Below are 22,529 nucleotides of genomic sequence, written 5' to 3'. Positions count from 1 at the left end.
TTTTTTTTTTTTTTTTTTTATAAATATTTATATTTCATTACATAGACATGCCTCGTAGGGAAAGGAGATTGAGGGATAAAAAAAGGAGTTGGATGAGGCTGCTAAAGGCAGTGGATACCTCATCAGCTGGGTGAATAGCAGACCTGGTAAGAACAGGTTTGCAAGGATAGTCGGGTATTAAATACAATTATAAACACAATTACATTGTTATTTTTCTATAAGATTTTATGTCATTGCTTTATTAATCATTAGGTGCTAGAGTTGTTAAGTATGGATAATAATGAAATAATAGTTTTGAGAAAACTGTGCTGTTGGTGGCTCAGTGACCATTTGATGTGGTTTGTTCTCAGATGAACAAGTTGAGAAAGGAAGTTTCGATGCAGAGGTTGAAGGAAGAAAAGAGGCAGACTGACTGAGTCATAGCCAGAAAGTGTGGATGACAGTTTTGATTTCTATTCACTCTTGCCCCCTCCCAATTAAAGTATGTCACAGTCACAGCCAATTATTATCTAAAGCTGGTTAAAATTGAAGTTATGTTGTTTTAAGGTGTATTAAATACTTGTTCATGTGCCCCTTTTGATCTACGAGCACCAGCCCCTCCACCGGTCTCTGCACGGCCCTGCTGAAACACAGTGTGGGTCGACAGAGCTCAATATTTTGTTGGGGTGTACAGTGTACTGGAACATATTTCCTCCACACCCTTCTCACCTTTTTAACCCCTGACCCATTTTCATGCCTGACCGTTGCACCCCTAATAGACTCCCAAACCAGGCAAAATGAATTTGATGTCTATTGTTGTCAATGGCAGCAAATGAGCTAATGTTGACAGTATTCTAATGAAAGATTTTGGTGGCAACCTGTGTTCCTTTATTAAACAGCGACACCTTTTTAAACAGATATATCGATTCTTGGTGGGAGTGTATCGATAAACCTTTGGGCTACAAAGTATCGTGATTTATCATCTTATCGATATATTGTCACACCCCTAGTTAGAACACAGCGTGTTTGAGTTCATCGCAGTGAAAGCTGCCATGACGCTCTGCCTGGCCAGGACCCCTACTGGAATCCGTGGCGTAAAGTCTGTAGGAGCTGTCTCGTCATCTGATAGTGAAGTCTATGTATTAGCTATTATTTTCTATTTGTGTTATTCAATAAACATGCTTTAGACATTTCAAAGCATTTCAGTGCATGCATTATTACATTTTTTACGCCAATTTTTACACTTTTACTGCAAATGAATTTCAGCTCCAAGAATCGGTTATCGGCCCCTCTCTAGCCAATAGTAATCGGTATCGGTCCTGAAAATCCCATATCGGTCGATCTCTAATACCCGAGGCTGCATCTCTCTGACCTTAGATGGCTTCAGCCATTTTGTCCTTCACTCACATGGCAACTCGTCGATGCCGTCAGGAAGTGTTGCGGGCACGGAGAGGCTTGTTGTTGTGCCACCGCGGCGCAAGGCCTCTCTAAGCTTGTTGATTAGCGGGACAAAATGCTCTCTGTAATGCGTAAGCTTTCATTTAGAAACGGCAGCAGCACATGTTCGGGCGGTATTTTTAGAGGCTATTGTGAAGCTCCTCGCGGTTTTAGTTTACTGCCTGTCGAGACCGGCGACTGACGACTCTGCTTTCCAGCGCTGTGACTGATAAAGGAAACGGGGGAGGTTTTTTTGTTTTATAAAAAGTTTCCATTGTGAAGAAGTGACGGGTGGAGGGGGTGCACTCACGAGAAACACACGTGTGTCAAATCTGCACGGCTCTACTACTAGCGTTTCCGTCTGATAACAAAGATGGCAGGAAGGGGAAGTACCAGCAGAGAACACTTAAGGGATACTCAAGTAGGCTTTTTTTCCCACAATTTGAAACAGTTTCCACTCTCTTAATAAAATATTATGACAATGCTTGGCTCAAAATAGTCCAAGGTCAGGTTTTATGGCACGCTTTTCATCATTTCTAAAGAGCGCTACGGTTCCTGTGCGTGTCTGTTGTAGTCATGGAAAGGCTCTTCTACACTGTTCAGGCAGAATTTTCACGGCTTTTTTCTTGTGTGTAAAGAACCAGTGTAGGATGGTGCAGTCAAAGTCAACCTGGGTATTTACTAGGATTTATTTTGATAGTCGACAAATCAGCAATCATTTTTCACAATTAATTGACAAAAAGGTTCATATGTAAATCACCTTATTTGCTGTTATCATAGACTCCACCATCAGTTGACAAAACATCTCCCACAGAAATTGCGCCACGCCTTCCCGTAGGGGGCCTACCCAGGCAGAACGTTGAGTTGGCTTTCACTGTGATAAACTCAAACACGCTGCGTTCTAACGCCGGATTTAGGTGGGAATAGGACGAAGGTTTTACTGCATACAAGCAGTCAGGAATGTCTCAAGAGTGTTTTGGTGGAGGATTCAAGGTAATTATTATAATAAATAGCACCAAGTTGAAACGTTATGAAAAAAAAAATCAATGGATAAAATTAATGTAACTTTGGCCAGAAATATATAGGTAAAATGAATGAAAACTGCCCGTTTTTTGCTTTTAACCAGGAATCTAGACAGTTTTACGTCCATATATATAGAAATTCCGCGATTTAAGCATTTATTTAAAAGAATTCTCAACATAAAAAGCTCTTTGTTTTGTGACGGCCGCCAGGTTGATTATACAATAGGCCTACCGTAACTTGGGCTTGAATTATTTATGTAAAATGAATAGAGCTGAAACGAATACTCGAGCAACTCGAGTAACTCGAGTTTAAAAACTGATCCGAGTAATTTTATTCACCTCGAGGAATCGTTTAATTTTGCCAGCTCTAAGAATCACGTTTTGCCCGGACTACTTTTAATGCGGAACAACGCGCTGACGTCACGCGCGTAGAGGAAGAAGCAATAAAAAAAAGACCTTATTGCAGCCGACAGCCATTACAAACTGCGCCGAAGTTGCTAAAAACTACGGCCGCATGTTGCTACGTGGTAGCAGGTAGCGTCTGTATGCGTGTCATAGATATCACATGTACGCAGAACTAGATTCGAAATGACCGACTAGGCGGCGTTAATAAAACAGCCGCCATCTTAAAGCAGTACACTTCTCAGCGCTCATAAATAAGATTAACGTTACGGCCACTCGCTAACGTAACGTTAGCCCTGCAGAGGGCTAGGTTTCTATTCATTATGACTACTGTCGATGCGTGGCTAACTCTTACATACAGGCTTTATTTAATCTGTGAAAACAGCGCTGTAGAGTTATTAGGGTGTAAAATAAAAACTTAATAATGCTAAGTGTTAGCTCAGTAGTCATTGCTGGATAAAACACCAAGTAGCACTGGTGCCTAGTGTGCTCCAATACAGCACAACATTTATTTTTTACTGCAAAAACTCAAAATCCTATCATGACTTAAAGTTTAGAATAACTTAAAACTTAACTAGAACTCATAGCTTAACACAAGTGGAAATTCAATTGAAAAACGTGGGAAAAACACCCAACTTTTAAGTGATGTGTGTTATCAAGCATAATTACATTTTTAGGTAAGAAATATATATATAGTTTATAAGATCTAAAAGTTTTTTGAGTGAAAGCAGTGAATTAGTCTTTTTTTTTTTTTTTTTAAGTCACATTTGAGATGCAATTGTTGGCCGTTTTCAACAATGTACATCGAAAATAAAGTCATTGATTGACTGAAAGTGGTTCAATATTAGATGAAATGTCTTGTTATCTCATCTCTATTTATAATTGCTCTTTACCTAAAAAAATGTTTTATCCGATTACTCGATTAATCGATAGAATTTTCAGTCGATTACTCGATTACTAAAATATTCGATAGCTGCAGCCCTAAAAATGAACGATAACTGCCTGTTTTTTGCTTTTACCGAAGCATTTAGACTGTTCACCCATAATAAAGTCATAAAAGAACCAAACTTCATGAATGTTTTTTGTGACAAAGAAGTATCTGTTCCAATCACTCTATCGGAGAAAAATCTGAGTTGTAGAAATAACTGGAAACTCAAGAGAGCCATGACATTATGTTCTTCACAAGTGTATGTAAACTTTTGACCACAACTGTAGGTGATTATCTCTGCATTTGGTGATTTGTGTGCATCTAGCTTAAAATTCGAGAATTTTATAGCCATTTTAAGATTTGTTATACTTACATAAAAAATTATTAATCAGGATTTTATTAGGGAAGGGCTTTGAATTTTTTGATGCTACTGCCCATGGAGACTCATATATGCTTAAGGGAGGTGCTTGTTTTGGTTTTAGGTCGCTAGCAGCTTTGTTTTAGAAAATATTTGAATTTTAAGTTTTTGAAAATAGGCCCCTACGGATAGGCCCCGAACCCCGTGTCTCGTCAACTGATAGTGAAGTCTATGCTCTTATATCAATAATTTGTAAATGTAAACTCGACTAATCACTGATTATTGTTGTTATGAGTTTATTTCCAAAGCAAAAGTGGATGTTTGCAAGCATTTTGTAATTGACTGATTAGCTCAATGAATCAAATTATAATAACTGTTACTGTATATTGTATTTTAACTTAAAAATGTGCTTTGGAACCAAAAACTGTGATTAAAAAAAGCTGGACAAGGAATACGGTGTTAAGTAGCTATCATTGTTTTTTTTTGCAGATTCCTGATTTTGTTAAACCCTGAAACAAAATCTGAAAAAAAAATAGGTGAATAGAACGCTTTAAAATATTCTTAAATGTCAGTAAGTCTGGAATACAATGCAAAGTTTTCTCTTGTCCCATCGTAAATCTCTCTCAAATAAATGTCAAATAAAACAGTTGCAATGAAATTTATCTTTTTTTTGGCAGATAGTATTTGTTTCACTGTTGTCTCTTGTAACTGTAGGAAGATTTTGAAAAAAACTTTTTATCATTATGAAATAAAACAGTGAATCACATGATATGCTAGACTGTGTGACATTTTTATGTGTAGTCAGCCTGCATAGTAGCAGTGTCTGGTTGTGTGACATGTGACGTGTTCCACTCCTCCAACCCCAACTCACCAGTGTCCTCTCTCCTCTCCCCGCCTGTTTGTTTTGCAACACACAGTAAGATTTGTTTTGTCTTGGCAAGTGAATATGCAATGTTGCTTTAGCCTTTAAAGGTCTGTGCTGAGTGATCATCACACACTAAATGTAACTCGTAGTGTTAGCATTAGGCTAGTGTTAATGGCGAGCATCCTCCTAAACTCTTACGAATTTTTTTTAAAACTCAGTACGTGGCCTCCAAGTGAGTGTAATTAATTGAAAGTATCAACAGGAAGTTGGCATTGTCCTTGTAGATGCTACAATATGTGCTCGTCTGTCAGTGTTCATTGGAAATTGTTGGGAAAAAATGGGAACCTTTATTTTTGGACTAACATTTCTGAATTTTAGAGCCAAAAATATTTTGAGTAAACAGCGACGATTACACCATGTTATATAAAAAAAAAATTTAAATTCTGTTCCTGGCTCGTACTCATTTTATTTGTGCTGCTTAGGTTCCAGCTTAATGAAAAAGTGGCACTAAAAATAAACATTTGGTTTTGCTAAAATTAGTAAATTATTGTTAATTTTCTAAATTTCAGATTTTACGTCCTAGTTATGCAGAAAATATTTGTTCAATGTAATTTCTTCGTGTTTCAGGTCAAGTAAGTCTATAAAATGAGGTGGAAAATTTATATACAGTCATGTGAAAAAATTAGGAGACCCTATGAAAGCCTGTGTCTAACATATTTGGTCATATAGATATTTAATATCAATTTTTACAATCTTAAGAGATTCAAGTAATAGAACTAAAAAATTAAAACTGAAAAAAAAAGTATAACTTTCTGTAAAATGTCATTTTAAATAAATGCAATTTCTGTTGAGGAGTAAATTAGGACACCCCCACATTCAATTCCACTTAGAATGGCTAAAATCACACACAGGGGTCTGTGTTTTCCGCCATATATATCTATATCTATATATATATATTATATATTATTGAAGTGTCACTTTCGAACTCATTTTTTATTTGGAGTACTAAAAGTTTTGAAGGCACTTTTTTTTTTAAGTAGAAAAAGTTTTGGTTGAATCATTTTGGCACAAAGATCCAACTTCGCTGCTACTTCCGACGTGTTTGAGTGACAGGTGATTACGCCAATGGCATAAAAGCATGATGAAGCAAGAATAATGGCCACCAGGGCTCCAGCCAGCCATCGGACCCAGCTTGAGGAGTTCAAGCCGAAAATAGCGTACCTAAGGTAGATGACTTCGATGCGAGGCAGGGCTTCTGTCATCCGAAAGTACACCTGAGATGCAATAGTTGGCTGTTTTCAACATTGTACATTGAAAATGAAGACATTGATTAACTGAAAATGGTTCAATATTAGATTAAATGTCTTGTTTTGTCATGTATATTTATAATTACTCTTTACCTAAAAAAAAAATATATTTTTTATCCGATTACTCGATTAATCGATAGAATTTTCAGTCGATTACTCGATTATTAAAATATTCGATAGCTGCAGCCCTAGACGATATCAAACAAAACTAACTTTTTTATAGGGCTGTCAAAATTATCGCGTTAACGGGCGGTAATTAATTTTTTAAATTAACCACGTTAAAATATTTGACGCAATTAACGCACATGCCCCGCTCAAACAGATTAGATGAGAGTACAGTGTAATGTCTGCTTGTTACTTGTTTTTTGGCATTTGGCGCCCTCTGCTGGCGCTTGGGTCCAACTGATTTTATGGGTTAGTACTAGAGATGCCGATCGATCGGGTCCGATCACGTCATTTTCAAAGTATCGGACATGCCTTTTTTTAATATATATATATTTTTTAATTAAATCATTTTCTAATAGTATTTAACGTTACAGACATAATATGTTACACTCTTCCAGAGTCTTTAATTTAAGCTTAAGGTAGGGTTATCAAATTTATCGCGTTAACGGCAAGAATTAATATTTTTTACATTTATCACGTTACATTATTTAACGCAATTAACGCATGCGCTGTACGACCCACTCACGCATTGTCGCGTTCAATCTATAATGGCGCCGTTTTACCCATACAGTATATAGAGCTAAAAGGCAGCGTAAAATGAGTAGAGAGAATTTTGGCAGCCTTTGGAGCCTTTTTTTAAATGGCTAAAGCCTTACAATCCCTCTCCCAACGATTAGAATAATTGTGAGAAGCAATGTGGGGAAGAAAGGTAGTAGTTATCTTTTTCTTAACACCCTATGTTATTTCCCAACGCAGAGAAGATATATCAATTGGTACCACGACGCACAGTCATGGTTGCACTTCCCATCATGCATTTGGGCAGAAGTTAAATGGCTACAGCATCATTTACTGAAAGCTCAACAAATACACTAGATGGCAATATTTAGTCACAATTTACAAAGTCACATTTATCCTTTAAGAAATACAAGTCTTTCTATCTGTGGATCCCTCTCACAGAAAGAATGTTAACAATGTAAATGCCATCTTGAGGATTTATTGTCATAATAAACAAATACAGTACTGATGTACTGTAGGTTGAATGAATATATCCGTCCCGAGTTTTATTCATTTTTTTCTTAATGCATTGCCAAAATGTAAATGATCGGGAAAAATTATTGGGAATGATTGGAGTTGAATCGGGAGCAAAAAAATATTTAACGCAATTAATGCATGCACTGCACGACCCACTCACGCATTGTCGTGCTCCATCTGCAGTGGCGCCGTTTTGCCAATAAAGAGATCTTAAAGGCAGCGTAAATTGAGTAGATTGAATTTTGGCAGCCTTTAGAGCCTTATGATTAGTACTATCATGGGAAGCAATGTGGGGAAGCAAGGTAACAATTGATCTTTTTCTTAACACCTTGAATTATATCCCATCGCAGAAAAGATATATGAATTGGTAGCACTACACACAGTCGTGGTTTCACTTGTCATGGTTCCACTTCCCATCATGCCTTTGGGCATGGCTACAGTATCATTTACTAAAAGCTCAACAAATACACTAGATGGCAATATTTTGTCACAATATACAAAGTCACAAGTCTTTCTATCCGTGGATCCCTCTCACAGAAAGAATGTTAATAATGTAAATGCCATCTTGAGGATTTATTGTCATAATAAACAAATACAGTACTTATGTACTGTATGTTGAATGAATATATTCGTCCGAGTTTTATTCATTTTTTTCTTAATGCATTGCCAAAATGTATATGATCGGGAAAAATTATCGGGAATAATTGGAATTGAATCGGGAGCAAAAAAAAGCAATCGGATCGGGAAATATCGGGATCGGCAGATACTCAAACTAAAACGATTGGGATCGGATCGGGAGCAAGAAAACATGATCGGAACAACCCTAGTTAGTACCATGAGTGAGCATGGTGTAATTATTGACATCAACAATGGCGAGCTCCTGGTTAATTTTTTGATTGAAAATTTTACAAATTTTAATAAAACGAAAACATTAACAGGGGTTTTTAATATAAAATTTCTATAACTTGTACTAACATTTATCTTTGAGAACTACAAGTCTTTCTATCCATGGATCGCTTTAAGAGAATGTTAATAATGTTAATGCCATCTTGTTGATTTATTGTTATAATAAACAAATACAGTACTTATGTACAGTATGTTGAATGTATATATCGGTCTTGTGTCTTATCTTTCCATTCCAACAATAATTTACAGAAAAATATGGCATAGTTTATAGATAGTCTGAATTGCGATTAATTACGATTAATTTTTAAGCTGTGATTAACTCGATTAAAAATTTTAATCGTTTGACAGCCCTTCTTTTTTACCACTGATCTGTAAACGAATCAAACCTTTAACAGTTTAATAAATATGAGTGATTTTTATGAATCAGAAAACCAGAGAAATGAAAGCTTATTTTTCAAGAATTTCGAAGCCAAAAGTCCTCCCATTTCTGAACTTTCTGAAGTTTTTATCGTTTTTTTTTTACAGGTCTATCACATACGCCGCGTTCGGAAAAATCGGAGATATCATTCAACATGACTGACGCCAACTCGTACCAGAAGTACGTGTCGAGCATGAAAAATTTCCTCACGCTGTACGACGACGACCGCCAAACCGACCTGATGAAATACGAAGACTGCGGAGGCAAGTTTTTAGCCACCCCCATAAAAATGGCTTCTTTCGGTGTACAAATATGTTCTGGAACTGTGTCACTGCGCAGACACAGCCGGACCTTACATCGAACGCGACAGCATGGAGAAGGACAAGAGCCAGCGCAAAGCTTGCATGTACCGACGGTCCTGGCTGCAAAGCTGCTCGGGCCAGAGCGACGAAACCTTCGGTTTCCGGTCCGGAGAGCCTTGCATTATCATCAAACTGAACCGGATCGTCAACTTCAGGCCCAAGGTGGCTAAGATTTCCCCCCCCAAAATAAATGAAGGTCTGCATTCTTTGTCGCCTCACCGTCGGCCATTTTGTTTGTTTGATCGCAGGCACCCGAGAGTAGCGAGGGATTGCCTCCGCAAATTCAGGCCAAAGTCTCACCCAACTCAGTGCCCATTTTCTGTAAGAACAAGGTGAGTCCCAAACCGATTGGTCATTTTAACTCATTCCCTGCCATTGATGGCTAGGGTTGGACATCGTTTCAACATTAAACGATTCTGATTTTATGTTTCGATTCCTGTTCCAAACAGGGTAAAAAAATTGCATAGTTTCTATCAATTTCTTAAATTCCCGTATTGGCCAGAATATTAGACAGTGTTTTTTTTTTTTTTTGCATTGAAATAAGACTGAAAAAGTGGGGGTCGTCTTATATTCGCGGTCTAGACATTATACCCATTCACGACGCTAGATGGCGCCAGATATCATTGAAGCGATGTTCTGTCATGACTAGAGATGTTCCGATCGATCGGGTCCGATCACGTCATTTTCAAAGTATCGGAATCGGCAAAAAAATATCGGCCATGCCTTTAAAAAAAATTTTTTTTTTTTTTTTAATTTAAATCACTTTCTAATTGTATTTAACATTACAGACATTATATGTTACACTTATCCAGAGTCTTTAGTTTAGGCTTAAGGTAGGGTTATCAAACTTATCCCAATTACGGCGGTAATTAATTTTTTTTTATAAATGTATCACGTTAAAATATTTAACGCAATTAATGCATGCGCTGCATGACCCACTCATGCATTGTCGCGCTCCATCTGTAGTGGTGCCGTTTTGCCATTATAGAGAACTTAAAGGCAGCGTAAATTGAGTAGATTGAATTTTGGCAGCCTTTAGAGCCTTATTTTAATTGGCTAAAGCCTTACAATCCCTCTCCCTATGATGAGTAATATCATGGGAAGCAATGTGGGGAAGCAAGGTAACAATTGATCTTTTTCTTAACACCTTGAATTATATCCCATCGCAGAGAAGATATATGAATTGGTAGCATTACGCACAGTTGTTGTTTCACTTGTCATGGTTCCACTTCCCATCATGCCTTTGGGCATGGCTACAGTATCATTTACTGACAGCTCAACAACTACACTAGATGGCAATATTTAGTCACAATATACAAAGTCACAAGTCTTTCTATCCGTGGATCCCTCTCACAGAAAGAATGTTAATAATGTAAATGCCATCTTGAGGATTTATTGTCATAATAAACAAATACAGTACTTATGTACTGTATGTTGAATGTATATATTCGAGTTTTATTCATTTTTTTCTTAATGCATTGCCAAAATGTACATGATCGGGAAAAATTATCGGGAATGATTGGAATTGAATCGGGAGCAAAAAAAAAGCAATTGGATCGGGAAATATCGGGCTCCGCAGATACTCAAACTAAAACGATCGGATCGGGAGCAAAAAAACATGATCGGAACAACCCTAACCAAAAGTCATTCATTTACGAATGTGATTGCACTTTAGTTTACATATTTAAATGTTCAGATATTAAGATTTGAATGAGGCAAAATAACATGCTTTTTCTCTCAAATACCGTTTTGGCCCGAATATAAGACGGTGTTTTTTGCATTGAAATAAGACTGAAACCGTGGGGGTCGTCTTATATTCGCGGTCTAGACGTTATACCCATTCATGACACTAGATAGCGCCAGATATCAGTGAAGCGATGTTCTGTCATGACCGATCTCAGCTACTCTCAAGTTTACCCAGTTTGCAATAATGCAATGTTTTTCCTTATTCAGTTTTGTTCCAAAACTACAGTTACAGTTAGACTTCACTTTGATGGTTAATGCAGTATTGCAATTTTGTTGTTTTATCAAAATAGATTGGTTTATTTACATTTCAAAAACCAGAAGTCAGTCATTTACGAATGTGATTGCACTTTAGTTTACATATTTAAATTTCAGATATAGGGGTGCACGATATCCATTTTTTGAAACCGATATCGATAACTTCCTGCTCCTCAAAGCCGATGCCGATACGATAACATATATATCATTTTTAAACGTATATTCACATGGGTTTTTTTAACACGTGTAGGCCAAAAATACTATTTGTGGATTGCATAGACTTGCCTTTGACCTAACCAGAATTTTCATGATGACATGAACATTACGATAATGAAAAAAACAAAGACAAGAACAGTTTTAACTTCAAATAGTGCCCATGTTTATTTTTTCAAAAAAATAAAATTTGAGTCAATCACCATCAATTAGTAGATATTATTGATGATGTGTTCCCCTGAACAATGAGTGCTGAACTAAAACAAATATAAACCCAACAGGTATTGTGCTTTGTCAGCAGATTAAACATTTGGTGCAAGAGGAGACACTGTGCCAAAATTAATATCGATAGGCCTGATAATATATAATGTTATTGGATTTATTGGGATGAAGTTGAAGTAAGTATGAAGTCCATATCTTTTTTCATTCTTTAGAAATCAGCATTAGAAAATAGCTTAGTTTGAGCAATTTTCCAATTTCTAATGAAAAAAAAAACAGAAAAATTGAGCTTTTTGTGAAAGCTTACATTTTAACACAGCTATTTTTTGCTTTAGTTACATCCCAAATATCTGAATACTGTTTTCCTTTTACAAAATATCACAAAGAACAAGACAAATAGAGCTTTTGATAGCAAAGTAACAATTTATTTACACATAACTAACTGAGAGATGACGCTGTTGTCGCCGCGACAGCCAGGTAAACTTTTCCCTCATCGCCGTCTCTCTCATAAAGACGGATTCCCTGCGGGGTCTGCTTCGCGAGCAGCACGGACTCAACGGCATCTTCCGCTGCACTGGTGGTTCCGCTCGGTCGTCCAGTGCCTGGTATCCCGGGCGTCCTCTCGGTTGTTCTGCTCGGTTGTCCGCCGCCTGGCATCATTCCGCCGGCGCTCCGACCGTGCGGCCCGGCCGTTCGTTGCCGTTAAATCGGGTTGCGGGTCTTACCAAATGCGCTACTGCCCTCCAGTGGTCAGTTTTATTGCTTTAAAATGGATTTTCAGCTTTGTGCTTTGGAACTCAGTTGAATCAGGACCTAGAGATGTCTTTTATAAAAATGTCTTTGGGACATTGAAACAATTAAAAATAGAACGTACAGTGGGGCAAATAAGTGTTTTAGTCAACCACTAATTGTGCAAGTTCTCCCACTTGAAAATATTAGAGAGAACTGTAATTGTCAACATGGGTGAACCTCAACCATGAGAGACAATGTGGAAAAAAAAAAAACAGAAAATCACATTGTTTAATTTTTAAAGAATTTATTTGTAAATCTTGGTGTAAAATATGTATTTGGTCAATACCAAAAGTTCATCTCAATACTTTGTTATGTACCCTTTGTTAGCAATAACGGAGGCCAAACGTTTTCTGTAACTCTTCACAAGCTTTTCACACACTGTTGCTGGTATTTTGGCCCTTTCCTCCATGCAGATCTCCTCTCGAGCAGCGATGTTCTGGGGTTGTCGTTGGGCAACACGGACTTTCATCTCCCTCCGCAGATTTTCTATGGCGTTGAGACCTGGAGACTGGCTAAGCCACTCCAGGACCTTGAAATGCTTCTTAGGAAGCCACTCCTTTGTTGCCCTGGCTGTGTGTTTGGAATCATTGTCATGCTGAAAGACCCAGCCACGTCCCATCTTCAATGCCCTTGCTGATGGAAGGAGATTTTCACTCAAAATCTATGGATACATGGCCCAATTCATTCTTTCCTTTACAAAGATAAGTCGTCCTGGTCCCTTTGCAGAAAAACAGCCCCAAAGCATGATGTTTCCACCCCCATGCTTCACAGTGGCTATGGTGTTCTTCGGATGCAATTCAGTATTCTTTCTCCTCCAAACACGAGAACCTGTGTTTCTACCAAAAAGTTCTATTTTGGTTTCATCTGACCATAACACATTCTCCCAGTCCTCTTCTGGATCATCCAAATGCTCTCTAGTGAACCGCAGACGAGCCTGGACGTGTACTTTCTTCAGCAGGGGGACACGTCTGGCAGTGCAGGATTTGAGTCCCTGGCGGTGCATTGTGTTACTGATAGTAGCCTTTGTTACTGTGGTCCCAGCTCTCTGTAGGTCATTCACTAGGTCCCCCTGTGTGGTTCTGGGATTTTTGTCCCCGTTCTTGTTATCATTTTGACGCCACGGGGTGAGGAGGGAGTTGAAAGTCCGTGTTGCCCAACGACAGCCCCAAAACATCACTGCCAACAAAGGATACATAACAAAGTGTTGAGATGAACTTTTGGTATAGACCAAATACTTATTTTCCACCATGATTTGCAAATAAATTCTTTAAAAATCAAACAATGTTATTTTCTTCCACATTCTGTCTCTCATGGTTGAGGTTTACCCATGTTGACAATTACAATATTTTCAAGTGGGAGAACTTGCACAATTAGTGGTTGACTAAATACTTATTTGCCCCACTGTATTTATACGTTTTTGGGAGCAAATGAGTTAAAACATATGGGAAGACACTCTAAATGACCTAGCTATTTGAACTCATTATATAATGCAAATAAGGTTGCTTAAAAAATTAGTCCCTATGCAAACCTACGCCGTTGTTTGAAACGCGGTCTTCCTTAAAGCAACGCTTTTGTCCACCGGCATCGATAAAATGGAAACTGAATCTGAAACTGCATCGTTGGATTTTTCGTTTAAAGAAGTTTATCTGTCTTATATGAAAAAATAAAGATTTATTCTCATAAATACAAAACCTAAGATTATTTTGGCCAAAATTCAGCTTTTTTTTTGTTTTTGTTTTTGACATTAACAATTGACATTTTCTCATCAAACGTGGACCTTTTTTTTTTTTTTGCCAAATGTGCAATCTCACCAGATTTCTTATGTACACAAAACCTAACTTTATTTTGGCTAAAATTCGGCTAAATTTTTTTGCCATAACGTGCAAAAAAAAAAAAAAAAAAAAATTCTTGAAGATGAAACGTCATAATTCCATTTGTTATGCACACAAAACGAGACTATATTCTGGCTGAAATTCAGCTAAATTCATTATATTTTTAAACACATTTTATTGTTTTGTTTTTTTGTTTGCCAAAATCTTTTTTCTTAACCCTTTATAGAGATTAATATCACCATTTTCAATCCAAAAAAATGCTACTCAAATCACATTTTGCCAAAATGTGCCAAAAAAATCTCTCACAAGATTTCTTGGGTATAAAAAGCCTAACTTTATTTTGGATAAAATTTGGCTCAATTTTTTTTTTAAACATGCCAATTTTTTTTTTCTTAAATGAAATGTAATGTTTCCATCTCTGAATTGGGGGGAGGGGGTGTAATCTCACTTTAATTTCAATTTTTTTTATTGAGAAATTTCTCATTAAATGTGGACTTATTTTTTTTTGCCAAAACATGTCAACTTTTTTTGGGGGGGGGGCAATGTCACCTTATTTTGGCCAAATTTCCAATTTTTTTTTTGATTGAGAAATTTCTCATTATATGTGGACTTTGAATTTTTTTTTTTTTTTTTGCCCAAAATTTTTTTTAATTCTTGTAAATGAAACAACTGTCATTCCATTTCAAAACCTTGAAAAAAAAAAAAAATTTTTTTTCTTATGTACATAAAACTATTTTGGCCAAATCTAGCCATTTTTTAAACTTGAGATTTTCTCATTGAACACAGACTTGTACAACGTCAACTGTTTTTTTTTTTTTTTTTTTTTTGCCAAAACGTGCATTCTTTTCACTCTTGAAAATGGGGGCGGGGGATCTCATAAGATTTCTTATGTCTGCAAGACCTGAGATTTTTTCATCCAACGCAGGATTGTTTTGGTAGAATTTCTTTTTTTTACTACCACTTATTCTACGTCTTGAAAATAAAACACCATACTTTCCATATCAAAATCTTAAAATACTCAAAATATTAAAAAATAAAGATTCATTCTCATAAATAAACAAAACCCAACATTATTCTGGCTGAAATTCAGCTAAATTCATTATATTTTTAAACACATTTTCTACTCAAACATGGATTTATGGTGATAATCTCAAACTCATTAAAAAAAAAAAAATCTGACAAGATTTCTTATGTATATAAAACCTAACTTTATTTTGGCTAAAATTTAGCTTTTTTTTTTCTTTTTAGATTTTCTCATCAAATGTGGACTTTTAACAAATTTTTTTGGCTCACTTTTTTTAACTTCCTGAAAAAAGAAGCACCATAATTTCCATCTCAAAATCATCCCCCAAAAAATCTCACAAGATTTCTTACGTATACAAAACCTAACTTTATATTTTGCTCAAATTCAGCCCATTTTTTTTTAGATCTTCTCATGAAGCGTAGACTTTTAACATAGAATTTTTTTAACTTGTTGAAAAAGAAGCACCATACTTTCCATCCCAAAATTAAAAAAAAATCTCTGTCGTTTCAGCGCGAGGAAGACGCCGACAAACTGGGCCCGATCCAGTACTTTGGCTTCGACGGCACCTTCCCGCTGCAGTACTACCCGTACTACGGTCGGGCGCTGCACCCCAACTACCTTCAGCCCCTGGTGGCCATCAAGTTCACCAACGTGACGCTGGGCCAGGAGGTGCGCATCGAGTGCAAGGCGTACGGCGCCAACATCCAATACAGCAGCAAGGATCGCTATCAGGGACGATTCGACATCAAGTTCACCATCACCTCGTGACCTCGCTCGCGACGAAGCCCCGCCCCCTTTTGACAAGCAACTCCCACCGCGATAAAAACCACAACACACCACTATAGTCGTCTCGAGCGTTCTCCCCGCACAGCAGTGGTTCTCAACTCAATCGATGGCGATAAAACCGTGCCAATATTGAAAATTGACTAACCGCACGATTGTCTTCAACTCGTGATTTATGAACTCATTAGCCATCAATTTGCCAACTTTTTTTTTTTGTTTTATTATGCACCAGTTGGTTTGAGTCGCGTTTCCACAGAAATTTGCCATTTTCTATAAATATGAGACTTGATTCTCATAAGATTTTTCTCAGTTGTCAGAATTAGTGGAAGTTGTCCTTGTTTATGTGTCTTCCCACTTTATTCTCAGTTTTCCACAAATTTTGAGATGATAAATTTGGAAAAATCCCCTTTCAAATTTGTTTTAGCTCTTTATATGAGAATAAAGTCAAAGTTTGGAAGGAAAAAGGTACGATTACATTTTCTTTGAAATTTGACATTTTTCATACACAAAAACTAGTCCCTTGAAATGAGATTCTCATCAATTTACTTCAACTGTAAATGCAACATTTCATTCTCAGTCTTTTTTTTGTTTTTATTTCTAATGTAGTTTTAATTGTATGAACGCAACACTTCGAAGGAAAAAAATGGGTGCAATTAAATGTGGAATCCTTCAAATCCTGACTTGTTTTTCTTGAGATTTTTTTCATAAAATACAAAGATTTTGGCGACATTATGGTGATTTTCCTTCTTTCGCCTTTAAAATGTCTTGGGCAAAACAAAAAATATTTCGTTGTTATCAAAAACATATTTTTCTTAAACCCTTTGTATTAGATTAAACTTGATATTTTGATGAAAAGAGTGATTAACATGCTCAAGCCTTGACTTTATTTTTCTTAAATTTTGAGGTTTTCTCATTAATAAAACCCCAAAATGTATGCTTTGTTTTTGCTCCCTTGAAATGACATTTTTTTGTTTTGTTTTTTTGTTTGCCAATCTTTTTTCTTAACCCTTTATAGAGATTAATATCACCATTTTCAATTAAAAAAAAATACTACTCAAATCACATTTTGCCAAAATGTGCCAAAAAAATCTCACAAGATTTCTTGTGTATAAAAAGCCTAACTTTATTTTGGATAAAATTTGGCTCAATTTTTTTGGGCAAAACTTGCCAACTTTTTTTTTTCTTAAATGAAATGTAATGTTTCCATCTCTGAATCATGGGGTGGGGAACAATCTCACTATAATTTCAATTTTTTAAAATGAGAAATTTCTCATTAAACATGGACTTATTTTTTTTTGCCAAAACGTCAACTTTTGTTTTCTTAAATGAAATGTCATGTTTCCATCACTGAATCATTTGGGGGGGGGGGGGGGGTGTTAACCAATCTCACCTTATTTCGGCCAAATTTCCAAATTTTTTTGGGAGAAATTTCTCATTAAACGTGGACTTTGAATTTATTTATTTATTTTTTTTGCCAAAATTTTTTTAAAATTCTTGTAAATGAAACAACTGTCATTCCATTTCAAAACCTTGAAAAAATTATATATATATATATATATATATATATATATTTTTTTTTTTCCCTTATGTACATAAAACTATTTTGGCCAAATCTAGCCATTTTTTAAACTTGAGATTTTCTCATTGAACACAGACTTATAGAATGTCAACTGTTTTTTTGTTTTTTTTGCCAAAACGTGCATTCTTTTCACTCTTGAAAATGGGGGCGGGGGATCTCATAAGATTTCTTATGTCTGCAAGACCTGAGATTTTTTCATCCAACGCAGGATTGTTTTGGTAGAATTTCTTTTTTTACCACTTATTCTACGTCTTGAAAATAAAACACCATACTTTCCATCTCAAAATCTTAAAATACTCAAAATATTAAAAAATAAAGATTTATTCTCATAAATAAACAAAACCTAACGTTATTTTGGCCAAAATTCAGCTTTTTTTTGTTTGACATTTTCTCATCAAACGAGGACCTTGAATGTAGAATTTCAACTTTTTTTTTTTTTTGCCAAATGTGCAATCTCACCAGATTTCTTATGTACACAAAACCTAACTTTATTTTGGCTAAAATTCGGCTACATTTTTTACCATAACGCACAAAAAAAAAAATTCTTGAAGATGAAATGTCATTTATTCCATTTGTTATGCACACAAAACGTAACTATATTTTGGCTGAAATTCAGCTAAATTCATTATATTTTTAAGCAAATTTTCTACTCAAACATAGACTTTTAATGTAGAATTTGAACTTTTTTTCCTTCTTGAAATTGAAATGTCACATTTTCATCTCAAACTCAAAAAAAAAAATCTCACAAGATTTCTTATGTATAGAAAACCTAACTTTATTTTGGCTAAGATTCAGCAATTTTTTTAAAAAGATTTTCTCATCAAATGTGGACTTTTAACAAATTTTTTATGGCCCACTTTTTTAATTTCTTGAAAAAGAAGCACCATACTTTCCATCTCAAAATCATCCCAAAAATATCACAGGATTTCTTACGTATACAAAACCTAACTTTATATTTTGCTAAAATTGGGCAATTTTTTTTTTTTTTTCTCATCAAATGTGGACTTTATAACATAATTTTTTGGGCCACTGTTTCAACTTCTTGAAAAAGAAGCACCATACTTTCCATCTCAAAATCATCCCAAAAATATCTCACAGGATTTCTTACGTATACAAAACCTAACTTTATATTTTGCTAAAATTCAGCCAATGTTTTTATTTTTATTTTTTTTTTACATTTTCTCATCCAGGTTAGACTTTTAACAGAATTTTTTTGGGACACTTTTTTTTTTAACTTCTTGAAAAAGAAGCACCATACTTTCCATCCCAAAATTAAAAAAAAAAAATCTCAAAAGATTTCTTCTGTATACAAATTCTAACTTTATTTTGGTTAAAATTCTGCAATTTTTTTTTTTTTTTTTCAAATTTTCTCATTAAACGTGGACTTTTTAACATAGAAATTTTTTTGAGCCACTTTTTTAACTTCTTGAAAAAGAAGCACCATACTTTCCATCTCAAAAACGTGAAGAAAAAAATCTAATAAGATTTCTCATGTACACAAAACCTAAATTTATTTTGGCTAAAATTCAGCTTTTTTTTTTTTTTTTAAAATAGATTTTCTCATCAAATGCAGACTTTTAACATAGATTTTTTTGGGGGGGCCAGTTTTTTAACTTCTTGAAAAAGAAGCACCATACTTTCCAAAAAATCCCACAAGATTTCTCATGTATACAAAACCTAAACTGCAATTTTTTAAAATATATTTTTTTTAATAGCTTTTCTCATCAAATGCGGACTTTTAACATAGAATTTTTTTGGGCCAGTTTTTTAACTTCTTGAAAAAGAAACACCATACTTTCCATCTCAAAAACGTGAAGAAAAAAACCTAACAAGATTCCTCATGTATACAAAACCTAAATTTATTTTGGCTAAAATTCTGCAATTTAAAAAAAAAAATTTTTTTTTTTTTTTTTATAGATTTTCTCATCAAACGTGGACTTTTTAACATAGAAATTTTTGGGGCCACTTTTTTAACTTCTTGAAAAAGAAGCACCATACTTTCCATCTCAAAATCTTGAAGAAAAAATCTCAAGATTTCTCATGTATACAAAACCTAAATTTATTTTGGCTAAAATTCAGCAATTTTTTTCTTCTTTTGTTAGATTTTCTCATCAAACGCGGACTTTTAAAATAGCATTTTTTGGGGGCCACTTTTAACTTGAAGTTCAAGATTTCTTATGTATACAAACCCTTTTTTTTTTTTTTTTTTTTTTTTTTTAAAGATTTTCTCATCAAATGTGGATTTTTACGTTGGATTTTTTTTTTGGGGGGGCGGGGGGGCACTTTTTTAAACTTCTTGAAAAAAAAGCACTATACTTTCCATCTTAAAAATCTAAAAAAAAAAATGAACCTAACCATAAATTTCTCACAAATACAAACCCTAACTTCATTTCAGCCAAAATTCAAATTTAATTAAATCTAAATTTTGAATCCGACCGCCACTTTTCGATTGTTGAGAGTCACTGCTCGCCGGAACAAAAACAAAAAAAAAAGCGTGCGCTTCATCTTGTGTCTTGTCCAACGTTTTCGGACGTAGCAATAGCAAAAAAAGCAAATCCTATTTATTCTGCTGTACATGATGATAAATTTGGAGCTTTAGACGCGTCCATACTATGAAAAAAAAAATACATAAAACTGCAACTCCACTACTACTACTTACTACTACTGACGTATTTGTGTCGTAAAATCTCGTCTCGTCCGCTTCTGTGTGCCTGCGCGCGTGTTTGTGTGTGCGTACGACTAACTGAGATACTAGCGCGGTACCGGAAACCATCCAGGAAGGATTTGTACGCTTTTCATTCCCCCCTCCGTTTCTGTCGTTTGTAGTTTTTTTTTGTAGTTCTTAGCAGAGTCCTATTACTGTTGAATGTTTTAGCCATGTTGATGGTGGAAGAATTTTATATTTATGCAGTTGTACATTTTATTTCTCTCAAAAAAAAGTGTCATGTTTTGAATCCGATACCAAAGTAGTCGCTGGTTGAAAACAAATAAAAATGATAAATATCAATGCAGTATCCCGTTATATGTTGATAAGAAGAAAAATATGAAAAGTCTTCTGGTGACTTTATTTAATCTGGCTGAAACAATAAAGAAGAAAAAAAAAAGTGGTGTTTGTGTTCATTTTTTAGTTTAAACGGAGGTAGATGTCCAATTATTTTGTACTGGGAGGGCTGGCAGCGATTGCTGCCAGCCCTCCCAGTACAAAATAATTGGACGTCTAGGGTTTAGCCGTCCAAGATCTTGAAGAAGTACTGCACCTGTGGATGACAAAATGGCCGCCAAGTCAACAACGAGGCATTATGTGCCTCCGCCTAAACAAAAGCTTTTGTTTCCAATCCTGTGGTCGTTGCGAGATCTGAAGCGGGGCCGTGCGGCGGTCATGAGACTAAAAAGGGGGAGGGAAGGACGTCGCCTCTCTCGTACTAACTGAAAGGAAGCAAATCTTGACTTTTTTGGCCTTTCACAATATGAGTGTTCTCATGAGAATTTTTTTTTTCCCCCTCACATGAGGATTTTTTTGCTTCTCAATCGGTGGTTGTTTGGAAAATCTAAATCTAAATTTTTTTAAATGATTTTTCTGGTAACACTTTACAATAAGGGTCCCTTAATTAACATTAGTTTATGCATTTTTAGACAATAAATCCAATTTTAAAAGTTCAAAATGAATTGACTCTGAAGTCCGAATATTAAATGTGACCTTTTAAAAAATGTTTTAACATAATAATTTAACATAAGATTGAAAAAAAAAAATTCTAAAAATATGATTTTCTCCAAAAATGTAATTCTTCTGCTAGCATTTTGATTTTCTGATTCTAATACAGTGGTACTTTGACATATGAATGTAATTCGTTCCAGGACTTGGTTTGTATGTCGAGATGGATTTGCTACGGTGGCCGAGAGGTGTCAGGCGAAATGCAAAGTCCAAACACTTTGCCAATAGAAAAAAGCACGAACCCCAATTGCAAACGCTTTGCAAAAGAAAAAAGCACGAATGCAAACTGCCACAACACGATCCCCAATTCCTAAAGCGCAATTACAAATTGGCAAAAGCACGAATCCCAACTGCCACAACACGACAGCAAATAGCTTGTAGCACAACAGCAAACGGCTTACAGCACAGCAGCAAAATCACGCAACACAACGGCAAGTGGATGACCCGGAAGTTTAAAAAAAAAAAAAAAAAAAAAGGACGACACTTTATATGTGCTTTGTGACCATCTATACCAGGGGTCCCCAAACTACGGCCCGCAGCCACATTTGGTCTGGCCCCCTGAACAAAAAAAAAAAAAAAATTGTAAAAAAAAAAAAAAAAAAAAAATTTATTTTTTTTTTCCAATAGAGTTATTTATGTCCTGGCTTTTTTCTGTGAAGAACTGAACAATGGTTATTTGGTTATTATCTATTTAATTAATACAGTATTATTATATTATATTATATTACATGATATTATATTATATTATATTATATTCAGGGGTGCACATAAGTGGTCCGCACATGCGTACTGGACGTAGACAAACGCGCTGGCCCTCAACGGCTTCCATACGCTTTTGCGTACCGATGGCTGACCACTCTATTTGCGGCGGACACGAGAAAATAACTTCTCAAAATGTCGATGAGGCAGGTCACACTGAGTAATTACTTCCGTGTTCCCCCACCCCCGTCAAAAGACAGACAGACGACAGAGACGTCACCGGAGCTACCGAAAAAAAGGACTTTTGCTGAAAAGTGGCTACAGGAGGTACCATGGCTAGAAGCGAATGATGCTCGCACGGAAATGCGGTACAAAATGTGCCGTGAGAATCCCAATGTCGCCGATTAGAGCAACGCATTTTATGTAGGGTCAAAGAATTTCAGCCATCCAAACTTTGAAAAGCACGAAAAAAACAGAGAGCATGTGGCAATTAA

General features: G+C 35.7%; 2 protein-coding genes across 3 annotated transcripts in view; one reads left to right on the top strand and one right to left on the bottom strand.

Annotated features, from left to right (window-relative positions):
- The window catches only part of atp1b1a (ATPase Na+/K+ transporting subunit beta 1a), a 59,363-nt gene extending 43,108 nt beyond the window's left edge, over window positions 1-16,255 (top strand). The window contains exons 3-6 of the mRNA XM_057840853.1: window positions 8,927-9,082; window positions 9,159-9,343; window positions 9,430-9,513; window positions 15,773-16,255. Coding sequence (XP_057696836.1) covers window positions 8,927-9,082; window positions 9,159-9,343; window positions 9,430-9,513; window positions 15,773-16,030 — 683 coding nt within the window. The 3' untranslated portion in view covers window positions 16,031-16,255. The remainder of the gene's footprint in view (window positions 1-8,926; window positions 9,083-9,158; window positions 9,344-9,429; window positions 9,514-15,772) is intronic.
- Window positions 16,256-19,930: 3,675 nt separating this feature from the next.
- The window catches only part of nme7 (NME/NM23 family member 7), a 42,268-nt gene continuing 39,669 nt past the window's right edge, over window positions 19,931-22,529 (bottom strand). The window contains exons 11-12 of one of the 2 annotated variants that reach the window (XM_057840848.1): window positions 20,838-20,881; window positions 19,931-20,789 (exon numbers count right to left, since the gene is read on the bottom strand). In XM_057840848.1, coding sequence (XP_057696831.1) covers window positions 20,849-20,881 — 33 coding nt within the window. In that variant the 3' untranslated portion in view covers window positions 19,931-20,789; window positions 20,838-20,848. The remainder of the gene's footprint in view (window positions 20,790-20,837; window positions 20,882-22,529) is intronic. The other variant, XM_057840847.1, reaches the window with a different exon arrangement.

Source organism: Corythoichthys intestinalis, chromosome 7, assembly GCF_030265065.1.
Source record: "Corythoichthys intestinalis isolate RoL2023-P3 chromosome 7, ASM3026506v1, whole genome shotgun sequence".
NCBI classification, from domain to species: Eukaryota; Metazoa; Chordata; class Actinopteri; order Syngnathiformes; family Syngnathidae; genus Corythoichthys; species Corythoichthys intestinalis.
This window is presented reverse-complemented; position numbering and strand designations above follow the sequence as displayed.